The 14,354-nt window shown below is 37.5% G+C and overlaps 2 protein-coding genes across 2 annotated transcripts; one reads left to right on the top strand and one right to left on the bottom strand.

The window, feature by feature from the left end:
- The first annotated feature begins 739 nt into the window (after positions 1 to 739).
- Positions 740 to 3,052, top strand: LOC105230421 (heat shock protein 68). Its single transcript, XM_011211181.2, has one exon. It carries the CDS (start codon positions 932 to 934, stop codon positions 2,825 to 2,827), a length of 1,896 nt encoding a protein of 631 aa, XP_011209483.2. The 5' UTR covers positions 740 to 931; the 3' UTR covers positions 2,828 to 3,052.
- Positions 3,053 to 4,100: 1,048 nt separating this feature from the next.
- Positions 4,101 to 13,659, bottom strand: LOC105230354 (xanthine dehydrogenase). Its single transcript, XM_011211080.3, has 6 exons — positions 13,302 to 13,659; positions 5,968 to 8,568; positions 5,645 to 5,913; positions 4,709 to 5,585; positions 4,459 to 4,626; positions 4,101 to 4,389 (listed from the first exon to the last, which is right to left on the bottom strand). Exons 1-6 carry the CDS (start codon positions 13,407 to 13,409, stop codon positions 4,339 to 4,341), a joined length of 4,074 nt encoding a protein of 1,357 aa, XP_011209382.2. The 5' UTR covers positions 13,410 to 13,659; the 3' UTR covers positions 4,101 to 4,338.
- Positions 13,660 to 14,354: the final 695 nt, after the last annotated feature.

Raw genomic sequence — 14,354 nt, 5'->3', positions numbered from 1 at the left:
CAATTTTCCAAAAAACGATAGATTATAATCCTAATCCACTTTCTTTCATAAAATTTGAAACCAAACGGGTGTTACTGCTCCATAAAAAATCAGGCACTTATTTTTAGTTGAACTACTGGCTAATCGTATGAAAAGTGAACACACTTTTAGCACAATTGCAGCGGCATAGTTAATTTAACTCTCGCGCTCCGCAATATTTATGTCGCTTTGTACATAAATACCGTAGGCCAACAATTTTATATCAGAGCATACAAAACTTTATTTCAACTTAATACATAAATACATATGTATCCCCTGTTCATTAGGTTAAATTGTATTTATTAATATGCATTTCTACATTATTTATTCCTCTCCTCCATTCTCTTAAACTAACTACATTTAACAAAATATGATTGAACTTTAGTTTGTTTATTTATTTGGATTATCTTCCTAATGTTGAATTTAAAAATAACATTATTGCTCTTTTTCCTATCGGTACTCTACACTCTCATTTCTCGAAGAATACATTTGTCCACATATTTGCATAAGTGTTCCCGATATAAAAGAGGAGGAGATACTCCTCTCCAACTTTTTGAGAACAGTTAAATATTTTCTCTTCACAATATTTGCACCCTTTTGTCGTCAGCTGTCGCATTTCAAGCGAACAGCACATAGACATTTCGAGAAATGTCAAGAAATCTGTTCTCGACTATTCTCTCTCCGGCCGATTTCATATAAATACCGGCCGAAAATTTCTCCTCCGCATAGTTTCAATTGAAAAGTCAAAGCGAATAAACAAAACAAACTTAGCTAAAGTTATTTAGCAAAACAAACCAGAATACAAAAAACTTTTTACCAAGTGCATAAGAATCAATTTAAGAATATTGAATATTGAGAGTTAATAAAAAATAAGTTTAATTGAAATATTAAAAAGTACGAAAAAGCAATTAAAATGGTTGCAATTGGAATAGATTTGGGAACAACATACTCATGTGTTGGAGTATTCCAACACGGAAAAGTGGAAATCATAGCAAACGATCAAGGTAATCGCACAACACCCAGCTATGTGGCGTTCACAGACTCGGAGCGGCTTATTGGTGACGCTGCGAAGAATCAAGTTGCCATGAACCCAAAGAACACAGTGTTTGATGCTAAGCGATTAATTGGACGAAAGTATGACGATCAGAAAATCCAGGCAGACATGAAACATTGGCCTTTTACAGTGGTTAACGATTGTGGAAAGCCCAAGTTAAGTGTTGAATTTAAAGGAGAACAGAAAAAGTTTGCACCAGAAGAAATAAGTTCAATGGTGCTGACAAAAATGAAAGAGACTGCCGAAGCGTATTTGGGTACATCTGTAAGAGATGCCGTTATCACAGTGCCGGCTTATTTCAACGACTCACAGCGTCAAGCCACCAAAGATGCTGGTGCCATTGCAGGTTTGAATGTTCTTCGAATTATTAATGAACCAACAGCAGCGGCCTTAGCTTATGGTTTGGATAAAAACCTTAAAGGCGAACGCAATGTTCTCATATTCGATTTAGGCGGTGGTACTTTCGATGTTTCCATTTTAACTATTGATGAAGGTTCACTATTTGAAGTGCGGGCGACAGCTGGTGATACTCACTTGGGTGGAGAAGACTTCGACAATCGATTGGTAAACCACTTTGCAGAAGAGTTCAAACGTAAATATAAAAAGGATTTGCGATCGAATCCTCGAGCGTTGCGACGATTAAGAACAGCGGCTGAGCGTGCGAAACGTACACTGTCATCCAGCACTGAAGCTTCTATAGAGATTGATGCTCTATATGAAGGAGTAGATTTCTACACAAAAATTAGTCGAGCACGGTTTGAGGAAATGTGTGGTGATTTGTTCCGCAGTACACTAGATCCAGTAGAAAAGGCTTTGAACGATGCCAAAATGGACAAAAGCCAAATCCACGATATTGTCCTTGTTGGTGGTTCAACTCGAATTCCTAAAGTACAAAACTTGCTACAAACATTCTTCGGTGGAAAGACTTTGAACCTTTCAATCAATCCAGATGAGGCGGTAGCATATGGTGCAGCAATTCAAGCAGCCATTCTGAGTGGTGATAAGAGCAGTGCAATTCAAGATGTCCTCTTGGTTGACGTGGCACCATTATCGCTAGGAATTGAGACTGCTGGTGGAGTGATGACCAAATTGATTGAGCGGAACAGTCGTATTCCATGCAAACAGTCAAAAACCTTCACGACGTATGCAGATAACCAACCTGCTGTCACCATTCAGGTGTTTGAGGGTGAACGTGCTATGACCAAAGACAACAACTTGTTGGGCACCTTCAATTTAACTGGAATACCACCGGCTCCTCGAGGAGTACCCAAAGTAGATGTAACTTTCGATTTGGATGCTAATGGAATTTTGAATGTGACGGCAAAGGAAATGAGCACAGGCAATGCTAAGAATATAACCATAAAGAACGATAAGGGACGACTTTCACAAGCAGACATCGATCGTATGGTAAATGAAGCCGAAAAATATGCCGACGAAGATGAGAAACACCGTCAACGAATAACTGCTCGCAATGAACTTGAAAGCTATGTGTTTGGTGTAAAACAAGCAGCTGACGAAGCGGGAAGCAAATTAAGCCAATCGGATAAAGATCGAGTATTGGAGAAGTGTAAAGAGACGATTAAATGGCTTGATGGCAATACCACCGCCGAAAAGGAGGAGTTCGAGTATAAGTTGGAGGAGCTGACGAAAATATGTAGTCCAATTATGACAAAGATGCACCAACAAGCAGGAGGTGCTGGTTCACAACCACAACCTGGTAACTACAGTGGGCCAACAGTCGAGGAAGTTGATTAAATATGAGTCGCTGATATTATGAAAAAGTATTATAGCAATTAGAACTAATTTATAAAAGACTGAAAGTTCCTAAAGTAGATTATTTAAGTTTGTTATGAATTGTTAACATTTTGTATGTATGCTTGAATGTTTGATTAATGCATAAGTTATGTTAGCGTAGTTGTAGTGATTTAATGTTGCAAGCTGAATTTAAATAAAGCCGACTGCTATTCAAATGTTAGAAAATATGTTTTTTTTTTGTAGTTTTATAACTATAATGAACAAAAATATTTTACATGATGACCTTTTGAAAATTTTAGACAAATTTTATATGCAAAGATGTAGGTTATGTAATTATGTTTCTACGTCTGTACTAACTAGCAGAAATTGAAAAGGATATCAAGTAAAGTTAACATCTACTTATTACTGACTAGAATAATTTCGAAAGTTTACTTACATATTTGTATAGGTGATAAATGTTTTCGTTCTTATTTAGGCACTATAAATTTTCACTAAAATGTCAATACACAATTTACACAAACTTTGTAATACTTGACACCTGATCTAATTTGACGGAGGCTATATTCGAAAATTATGAAATGTAAACCGAAGGAAGGGGAAGTTGAGAGCAGAATTTTTTTAAACGAGTAAATGTCATCTGTCATTTTTACCATAGTCCGCCAATTTCCGCTAATGCTAGTAAAGGTTTATTTCAAATAAGTATATTCTCATTAAGCTGTGAAATTTCATGCAAGCTGTTTTTAAATTAAAATCTTAGTGAACAAATATTGAAATTTCTAACTTTCTGGAATGTTAACAAAAGAAGGCGTCAAGCAACATGGTTCGAGATTAAATATTTCAAGTAGATTTGGATCTTGATATTAGTTGTTAGAACTTGCATGTATACTTAAGCAATTATGGTTATATATATCATTTCAAGAATTAAAATAATATTTGGAATTAAATCCTTAACTCAGGTTTGTAGTACTTTATTAATTTTACAAAACAAAATTACGTTAAAGTCAAGCAAAAGTTTCTTTATGTGCATAACAGTCGATACTACATAAGTACATATGTATGTACGTGATTTAATTATACCCGTCTGTATATGTATAAGCGACCTAGACTTTTCAAGGTAAAAAAATGCATCTTTGAAGGGTATTGTCACATCGGTATAGATGATATAAATAGATAACGTTTTTTCTTGTTTGTATATTTATTTACACATACAAATCTATACGAGTATAACGTTTACAAGCTATTTTCTCTTATTTGTCCTTAAACAAATCTGCAATTTAGTAAATTGTATTGCACATATAATTTTATGTGTAAGTTTTATTAATATTATCAGCGTAGTTGTACATTATACGATAGCACCAAACTATACTGTTTTATTACATTTGCAGTATAAATATCTACCTATAGTCCTACGCAAATGCTTGCAAATGTTAACATATTTGATTATAATTATAAAATCTGACTTCAACTGTTGTTAATATTCTAATTTAAAACAATAGTAAGTTATTTCAAGTTTAGGGCACAACATTCCAAGGTGTGTAAGTATCAGTGGACGGTTGATCAATCTAAAGATAAAAGTAAAAAAAAAAACATTTAAAAATATCATATGTGACGAAATTGCAATTTAATTATACCAGTTCGGTAAATTCGTCTTGACATGCCATTCGTATACGAGCAGCCGTCGCAGGGGCGTGCAGTACGAAGTGTCCGTTTAACCGTCTTTCAGCGCGTGCAGCTGCTATTGCTTCCTTAATCGCGAAAAATGCAGTGCTGCCTATGAATAACGGTGGCTCCCCAACGGCCTACATAAGAGTTATATTAATATATATTTTTAATGAGTATTTGTTATAATCAAATAAACATATGTAAACGAGCAGTTAGTACCTTTGACGAATAAACAGCTCTAGGATTAGGCGCACCAGTTAAAAGGCTCACATTGAACTCGCCCGGTATATCAGCAAATCCTGGTAGTTTATACATACCAGGTCCGCGCGAATAAAGCGCACCTTGCGGTGAATAAATAAGCTCTTCCAATACAAATAAGCCATAACCTTGCATAAATGCGCCTTCGATCTGTCCAATATCGATAGCTGGATTCAAACTAGAGCCAATATCCATGACGATGTCTGTGCTCAACACTTGATGATCACCGGTTAAGCAATCAATTTCAACCACTGATACTCCAACACCATTGGTATAATAATTATAACAACGCGCATTTGGATTTGTCTTTGGATCGTCACCAACATCAAGCATTTTATAGAATCCACTTGCTGAGAGACCTATTCGCGCAAAATATGCTTTACTGATCCATTCTTGCCACGTATCTTTCGGATTGGCCTCTTTAATTGGTTTCAGACGTTCATTTAGTTTCTCACAGGCATTCAATACAGCCATACCATTTATATCTGAACCTACACTAGCTGCCGTTGGTGATGTGTTTGGTACCTTGTCGGTTGCCGTTTCGGCAATATGAATCAGCTCCGATGGTATGCCTAATGCTCGCGCGCAGCATTGTATCATTTTCGTGTGTAGACCCTGTCCGATCTCGACGCCGCCATGCGAAAGCAATACCGACCCATCACCATATATATTTACTAGCGCACCGGCTTGATTCAGATGCATAGCACCAAAAGCAATACCATATTTGGTAGGCACCAGAGAGATACCGCGCTTTCGCCACCGATGGCTTTTGTTAAATTCTGCTATTTCTGCACGTTTCTCGTAGAATTTCGACTGATCTAAGCAATCTCTGAAACACCTTTAGGAAAAGTAAGAAATTAATTTCAAATGTAAACGGTATGAACGAGACCTACTTACTTTTCAATGGGAAAGCTTTCCAACTTTTGATTGTAGTGTGTATAATCGCCAGTTTTATAAAAATTCAACTGCATGACATCCAAGTAATCTTTGCCAACTATGCGCGCCACATCGCGTACTATATGCTCCGCTGCAAACATGCCCTGAGGGCCGCCAAATCCTCTAAACGCTGTATTGGATGGTAAATTCGTTTTGCAGACCCAACCACCTACTTTGACATTTGGTATACGATAACAATTCTCGAAATGATTCATAGCACGATCAAGAACCTAAAGGAAATTAAATTGTTTTAGTAATGTAGTGAAATCCGCAAGAGTACTTACGGAAAATGAGAGATCCATTGTACAGCCGGCATTAGTATAGCACTCAATGTCACATGCCGTTATCAAACCTTCTTTGGTAAAGCCAATTTTATATTTAAAGAGAAAAGGATGTCTAGTGCCCGTTGTCATCATATCTTCATCCCGATCGAGCATACAGCGCACCGGTCTTCTTAGACGATAACTGGCCAATGCAACTGGAAGTGCCAAGATAATTGAACGCGACTCTTTGCCACCAAATCCACCACCCAAGCGTTTAGATCGGCATACCACCCTGTGCCACGGCACAGATAACACATGAGCCACTAATTTTTGTATCTCCGTGGGATTTTGGGTTGAACAAAATAGTTCAATTTCATCACTATCTCGCGGCGTTGCTACACAAGCGTGCGTCTCCAAATAGAAATGTTCTTGACCACCCATCCGACAACTACCTTCATAAACGTGGTCAGCCTGCTCGAAAGCCTTTTGCACGTCACCCTTTTCAATATATTGTGGATAATTGGGAAAATATGATTTATGTGCGATGGCCTGTTCAATTGTTACAATTACGGGGGTTAGCTCCTCGTACTTGATATGCACGAGACGCGCCGCACGTTGCGCCAAAACTTGACTGTCCGCGACAATAGCACCGATCACCTGCCCCTGGCAATATACTACTTCCGAAGCGAAGACTTCCTCATCGTGAAACACGGTACCAACTTTATTTTCGTAGTCGCTCAAATCTTTGCTGGAATAAAATGCGTGTACACCTTGCTGCTTGAGCGCGTCGCTGGCGTCAATAGATGTTATCTTTGCGTGAGCTTTGGTACTAAGTACAAGTGCGAGATACAATTCATTTTCATGACGCGGAATGTCATCACAGTAAATTGCTTCACCTGTTGCCTGTTTCAGCGCAGAGGCGTGTACCTTTGGTCTACCGATGGGATCACATGTTGGCTGTTCGGCACACACCCTCTCAAAGAGCTGGGAGCTCTTCAAAATCGGTGTGTGGAAGGTATCAGCGCCGCTTAGCTCTCTCTCTGGTATTGCATCATCCTCAATGATACCGGATTTAATTAATTCATGACTTATGGCTAAATATGCCTTGAAGAATAAACTAACTACTAGTGAACGACGATAGGCGATCATACCACCCGGTGCAGACGGGGCCAATGGCAATTCGGCACATAAGCTTTCAGTTACACGCTCGACTAATACCCGATTCCATCTCTGTTTTGCCATGATTTGGGATGTTTTCGGTGCCATAATCGTTGTGGGCGCCATACCACCAAAAGCCATATAAATTTGTTTGATTATATTGTTATTTGGTTCGAAGGTCACGTTTATAACTGCATTGACAATTGCAATATCATCATCTCTACGGCGTGCTTGCTTAAATGCCACAAAGTGTTGATCTTTTGAGCTTTTCGGGAAGTATATGCCCACCAATACTTCATGTGGCAGAATTGTATTCTTGCGATAGCCAGTAAAGAATCCCGGACCCATGTACACATCTCGAGTTTCTACTTTCCCATCAACTAAGCTACATACTTTAAGCTTGGCACATGCCGCTGTCAAAATAGGATTCATGTCGGAAATCGGACTTCCGGTCATAATGTTTCCGCCGAGCGATGCCACGTTCCGTATCTGTTTGCCCGCGAAGTAATGCAACATTTTTACAGCACAACGGAAGAAACGTGTTTCGTGTTCCGGCAATTTCTCTATACGTTTGCGTAAGTGCTCATCAATGTCCATTAAGGTGACGGCGGAACCAAATAAAATGCTATCCTCTAATTCTCGTATCTCATTCAATTCCGGTACCTTTATGGGGTTGATGTGTACGGTGTATAGAAACTGCTTAAATTTCATTTCTACACCAACTTCCGTGTTGCCAACAATGATTTTACCATGCGGGTGCTCCGCTTTCAGCTTTAGTAAGTCTAACAGTTCCACCGGACGGTACCATGTCGAGCGCGGACCTTTGAACAAAAGATTTTCCGCATCGTATTGTGAATTTAAATGCAATTCTGGTGGGAATATGGGTTCCTGACTGGGATCGAAGGGTAAAAATTCACTCTTTTCAAATAGTTTTTGCTCTTCATTGTCGCCATTTTGTATTTTATTACCATTTAACTTGCAGCACTTATCACCCATGGCACAGGCAAATTCCTTTGTGAAAGTCTTGTATCCTTCCAAAATAGGTCGATAACCTGTGCAACGGCACAGATTGCCTTGAAACGCCACTTCCAAATCCTTCATCGATGGTAGAGGCATGCTTCGAAGAAGTGCGTACATAGACATTACTATGCCCGGTGTACAAAAACCGCATTGACTGCCATGAGCTTTAGCTAGACGCTCCTGTACAGGGTGAAGGCGGGTGCGTGTGCTTCCAATTCCCTCTATAGTTGTTACTGCACAGCCATGCATGGCGCATACTGGCATCAGACATGCGTTGACAGCCAAGTGCTTGACGCTGTTGGTCGCGCGATCGACTCGCGAAAGCATAACCGTACAAGCGCCACAACCACCTTCCCCGCATCCCAATTTTGTGCCACATAGTCGCAATTTGTCGCGCAGATATGTGAGTAGAGTACATTCTGGATCTGGTGTGCGATCAACGACCTGGACAATAGAAAAATGTTTGGGGAAAAAATTAAATATGTGGAATAGTTTTCAAAAAGTCAGTATTCTATATTTAACAATTTTATCATAGCAAATTCTAAAATCACTGAAATCTTACGCTTATATTATTCACGACGTCACGATCTAACGTATTTTCTGTCAAACTCTCTGTGAACAATGTCATACTGAACAACGATTAGCTTAGATTAGGTTAAAAGGTCGATCCAAAACAAAACGGATCCCACTTGGACAGCTGAGAACGTAGATTTATTGTGATACTAAAATAGTCCTAAATATTTATTTATTGAAAATAGTCTGAAAAATCGACAAAGCTAATTGAGCCTACTACAAATTTGGGGAGATGGCTGATATCAATTCCGGCTATTCCAGCTGAACGAAAGAGGAGAAAGTGAATAGATGTTTCCATCTCATCGTTCTTAATACAACTCTGACAGTTACCATCCGACGATATGTTCAGCTTTATCGCATTTCGGCCAATTGAAACCCAAATGAACTTATTGTAATCAAGCAGGTCAGTGGATCTCCTCCCGATTCAACCCATTTTTAGCACACAGATATATTACCAACAGGAAAGGATTCTCTCTGAATTTCGATTATATATCTTATTGATTTACATTTTCGGTAAAAAATCAACAGTTTTCGTTGGATTTGGATAATTTTTGGTCATAAGGTCGTAATACTTCAAAGGCGTTATTCGTGACAAGTTTTACCCCGTTATATTAATTTATTCCTGATTTGTACACAGAATGATCCGTGAAATATCATGTACCGAATTTGGTTGAAATCGGTCGGACTGGTCTCGAGAGATGTATTTTCATCAAACAGTGGGCGGTGCCACGCCCATTGTCCATTTTTCACATCGGCTTCCATTTGGTGATAAAATTTAATGTATCTGGCGAATTTAGTTATTAATTTATCGCGATGTTAGTATTTTTAACCGTACCGTTATACGGGAATGAGCGGGACTATCATCCAATTTCATCCATTTTCACACTTTCGGTATACATTAAAGTCGTCACTTTTACAAAATTAGTTTGCTCACAGGTGCTCCTTGCTACAGTTATCCCCTCTGACAAATTAAAGTTTTATATCTTAATTTAGTGCTTAGTTCTGGAAATTTATAGGTTTTCGGTTAATGGCGTTTTGTGAGCGTGTTACGGGTCCGATTACGCCCATCTACGAACTCGTACTTGTTTTACCAAGGAAAGCGCATACCAAGTTTCATCAAGACATCTCAATTTTTAATCAAGTTACAGCTTGCACGGACGGACGGACGGACGGACAGACAGTCCCCGGATTTTAACTCGTCTCTTCATCCTGTTCATTTATATATACATATATTTTATCCTATATCTCCCTCGTTTAGTTTTTGGTGATACGTACAACCCTCACTCAGGTGAACAAAATTATTAAACTCTAGCAACATGTTGCAAGAGTATAAATTTACTGCTAAATTAAGTTGTTTTGAATCCAATTCAAGAGCTGATAACAATTATTGAAACGTCAGATGTTTACATTTTAGTAGTAATAACCTTTTATGTTCATACAATATACGTACATATATACGTTAATGGTGCATTAAGAACTCATAAACAACCCTGTGAGACAATCCAAAAATCAGTCCCTACCTTAGGCATAATAAAATAAAAACAACAAGACGTAAGTATTCACTTTCAATTTGAACAATTTTACTCCTATATCGCATATCCCTGGCAACTAATAAGTTAACAATTTCCAAGGGAAACAGCAAAGTATTTCCTTGGCTTATGTTAAAAGGAAACGAGAGCGCTGAATAATTGTGAACTAAGCGCTTTCCTGCCGGTCTTAGACATAGAGGTATGTATGTATTTAATTGTTATTATTTGTGATTGTAGGTCGACGAATTTTAGATGGAAAGCTTATCTGCACAATAAGTGTTCGTGGACGCATACAAGTATATGCTTGCACATTTTGTATTTTGATCTAGCATAAAATGTCAGTCACTAAATCATGCTTATCACAAATGCAATAAGTACTTATTTACAATTGACTTTTAGAAATATTCATTAATATTAGCAAAAGGAACACTGTTAAGTGCATTCGATTGCATACGAGGTGTGTTCAAAAAGAATCGCGAATTTTGTGTTTTTTCAAAAATTATTTATTTATTCATGAATATCTATTTTGTCCCCTTCAAAGTAATCCCCATGAGACATTATACACTTGTGCCAACGGTTTTTCCAATCTTCGAAGCACTTCAAAAAATCATTTTTTTTTATCTTCTTCAGCTCCTCCTTCGATGCCGTCTTTATCTCGTCAAGAGAAGCGTAACGTCGTCCTTTCATGAGCCTCTTCAGTTTAGGGAACAAGAAAAAGTCACAGGGGGCCAGATCCATGGAATACGGTGGCTGCGGCATCATTAGTGTATTGTTTTTGGCCAAAAAGTCGCGCACAAGCAACGATGTGTGTGAGCAGGGGCGTTACCGTGGTGCAAAAGCCAATTTTTGTTCTTCCACAAATCCGGGCGTTTCTGGCGGATTGCTTCACGCAAATTGCGCATAACTTGCAGGTAATATTCCTTATTGACCGTTCTTCCCTGTGGCAAGAACTCATGATGCACCACGCCCCTGCAATCGAAGAAAACTGTCAGTTACGATTCGCGATACTTTTTGAACACACCTCGTATATGAATTTATATTGTATATAAAAACATATAGTATACTAACCATAGCACATGAATTTCATAATTCACATTCATAATGTTTTAAGGGATTACAGGGTTTCCTCGGGTAAAGAACGGCATTTTTTAAACAATTTTTTCTCATATAAAAAATGCAATATTTTACTAAAATATATTTATTGTTACCAAAGAAGTTCTGAAATTTTTGGAAAATAAATATTTTAAACTCGGCTATTGCGGTGCCATTTCCGGTGCCCTCTCGAAAAAAAGATACGCCCGCGTTGGCGCAATAATTCCTTACAGGATCGTCTAAAGAGAAAAATACTTGTTTTAGTTAAAACCTTAAGTTAGAACTTGAACGAAGGAACTGAAAATTGGATTTTGGGCAGACATTTCTACAAAAAAATTTAAATTTCGCGACATTTTTTTTTTAAATAGTAGTAATCGAAAAAAATTCGTCATCCAAATCTTTAAGAATTAAAACATAAAGGCCTGTGTTACATTTCATGAAGATCGGTTGAGTAGTTCTCGAGATATCTTGCCAAGCGTCTTAAAGACGCCGCACTTAGCGCAGCTTGCCGATCGATTTTTTGAAACCGGTAAACCCATGTAACCCTTTAAGCTTGGTTAAGAAGATCAAAAAATCTTTAAAATTGTGTCGTATAACTTTTTCAGCCAGGTTATAACTTAAAAATATAAAAATATACGTACTATGTACCAGAGGGATGCACGATTAAGGTAGGCATCGTACGATTACGTTACTAAGTAACACTTCTGACGATTACCACGATGCGAAGGTAACATTGCGCATCGGCATTGCGGCATCGTGGCATCGTACGATTACTATCTGGTATCGTCAATGGCAAATGAAACGCTATAATCTTACTTGATGTTAATTCGTTGCTGGCTCGACAACGACTGAACGATAGAGCGTAAGCGTACGTGTGAAGTTAGTTTCCACAATTGTTCTAAGAAATGCCGACCACTGGTAACATGTTAGTAATCGGCGATGCCGCGATGCCGATACCCACGATGCCGATACCCACGATGCCGATGCCCACAATGCCAAAGTACAGTTACGTAGCGTGTACTCGCCGCATCGGCATCGCCGCTTGCTAACATGTTACTTTTTTAATTACTCGTGCAGGTCTCTGCTATGTACATATATATACGTATTCTATTATAAGCACCACATATCAACTCATATCATATCAACACTTTTGCGTTTTCGAAGTTTGTAAACAACGGAATTCTGAAGATCAAAAGTCACCGAGCCAATTAGTGGCACTTTATAAGGTGGTGTGTCCACGTAAACACAACAACTGAGTAAACCCTAATTTAAATATAACAATAGAGCTATGTATGAGCTCTATAATTTGTTGTGATAGTGAGTAGATTTGATTGCAAGAATGTTAATCGTGTTTTGAACTTGGATTGTTTTTTGTTCCAAAGACATCTTATTGAAATCTAATTAGCACTTTTTAAGAACAATAGCTTCCATGTAACCGATGGACAGAAAATTACATTAGACGGAACATGTAAATACACATTCGACATCTAATATACATACATACATAAGTATATAAAATAATATTTAAACTGAATAAGCTTTCATTCATAAACAGAAAAACACCATGGACAAAGGCAATATTTCTTTGAGTCTATAATTTTAACTCTAAATATGTAAATAACTTCTTATTTTTTTAATGAATAATTATGCGCTGTTTACGTATTTATTTTCAATAGCCCGGAGGCTAAAACAGGTCATGCATGTTCTCAGTGGAAGAACATCTAGTCATATTATCACACGCTAAGCTATTGATAAAGAAATTCGCATATTCGGAGAACATAAGTTGGTCAACAACAGGTTTCTATTATACGTTCTCACTTATTTGTTATGTCGTTACGAACACATGGCGTGCACCTTACACACTTCTTCTATCTCGCTCTTTGTTCTATATAAGATTCTGTTGATAAATACTCAGTGACCTGTCCGCTATTCACGCTTTATATTTTTAAGTTTGATTACAGGTATGTACTCGTATCTACGCACCTTCTTGCCATTCACGAAAAATATTAACGGCGACTCTTTTTCAATAGGCATTTTTGGCGCGTCTCCATTTACCGCCATGTCATGAGCAACTGAATTATTTTGCGACATTTAATTGTACTTGTTTGTTTGCAAAATTTTCGAAAATTCTTGGAAATGTTTTACTGCACGCTTAATACTTCCACTTCATAACACTTTTTAAGGTTAATGTTCTCAGCTGCCAAACAATTTTTTATCTATAAATATAATTCTGTTTAAATGCAGTTGAATGCAATTACACGTAGTTTTTTGAACTCAAAAATAAAACAAAATTTTATACACAACCAGTCAATAAGACTGTCAAAAGCGGACTGAATCCACAAGTGTTTCCACTGTCTCACAAGCAGCGATCATTTGCACATGCCCCTTTGTATGAAAATAAACATGTTTGTAAATGCAGTTGCCGTTTTGAATGAGACTCGTTCGTGACTCCTCTAGAACAAGCCTTTAATCGACCAGAACTAGTTTGCGAGTCACCCAACCAACTGCTAGTAGGCTAAGAGTGAAGATGACGATTTTTAAAGTTACCTTCCTAAAATAAAATATTTTTTTTTATTTGTTTTTTTTTTTTATTGTTTCAAGGAAAGTAATTTGAAAAGATAATACAAAAACTGTGAACTATTCAATTATATTTAAATTATGATTAAAGATATTCATTTTCAGCATTGGTTTACTCTATATTCGTTTTGGACTGGTTAAAAAACAGTTACCACTATATTTTTGTTTGTTCACAGAAATGCTGAGAAAGATTCTCAATCTTCTGATTTCTCACCACAACTACTCAAAGTCTCCCAGCACAGCTTATCAACTACGATGGAAGCCGTTTCTCTTCTTTCCAAAAACTAAATAGAATTTTTTATCAAAATACCTTTTGTTATTATTCCATTTGATAGTAAATTATTTGCTTACACACTCGCACTTACAGAAGTTGCTGAGTTTTATGATTATAATCATGTACAAAGTACTTATTTAAACTCAAATAGTGCCAAGATGATAACCACATACATAAATATATAA

The sequence above is a fragment of the Bactrocera dorsalis genome, chromosome 2, assembly GCF_023373825.1.
Source record: "Bactrocera dorsalis isolate Fly_Bdor chromosome 2, ASM2337382v1, whole genome shotgun sequence".
In the NCBI taxonomy this organism is placed as follows: Eukaryota; Metazoa; Arthropoda; class Insecta; order Diptera; family Tephritidae; genus Bactrocera; species Bactrocera dorsalis.
This window is presented reverse-complemented; position numbering and strand designations above follow the sequence as displayed.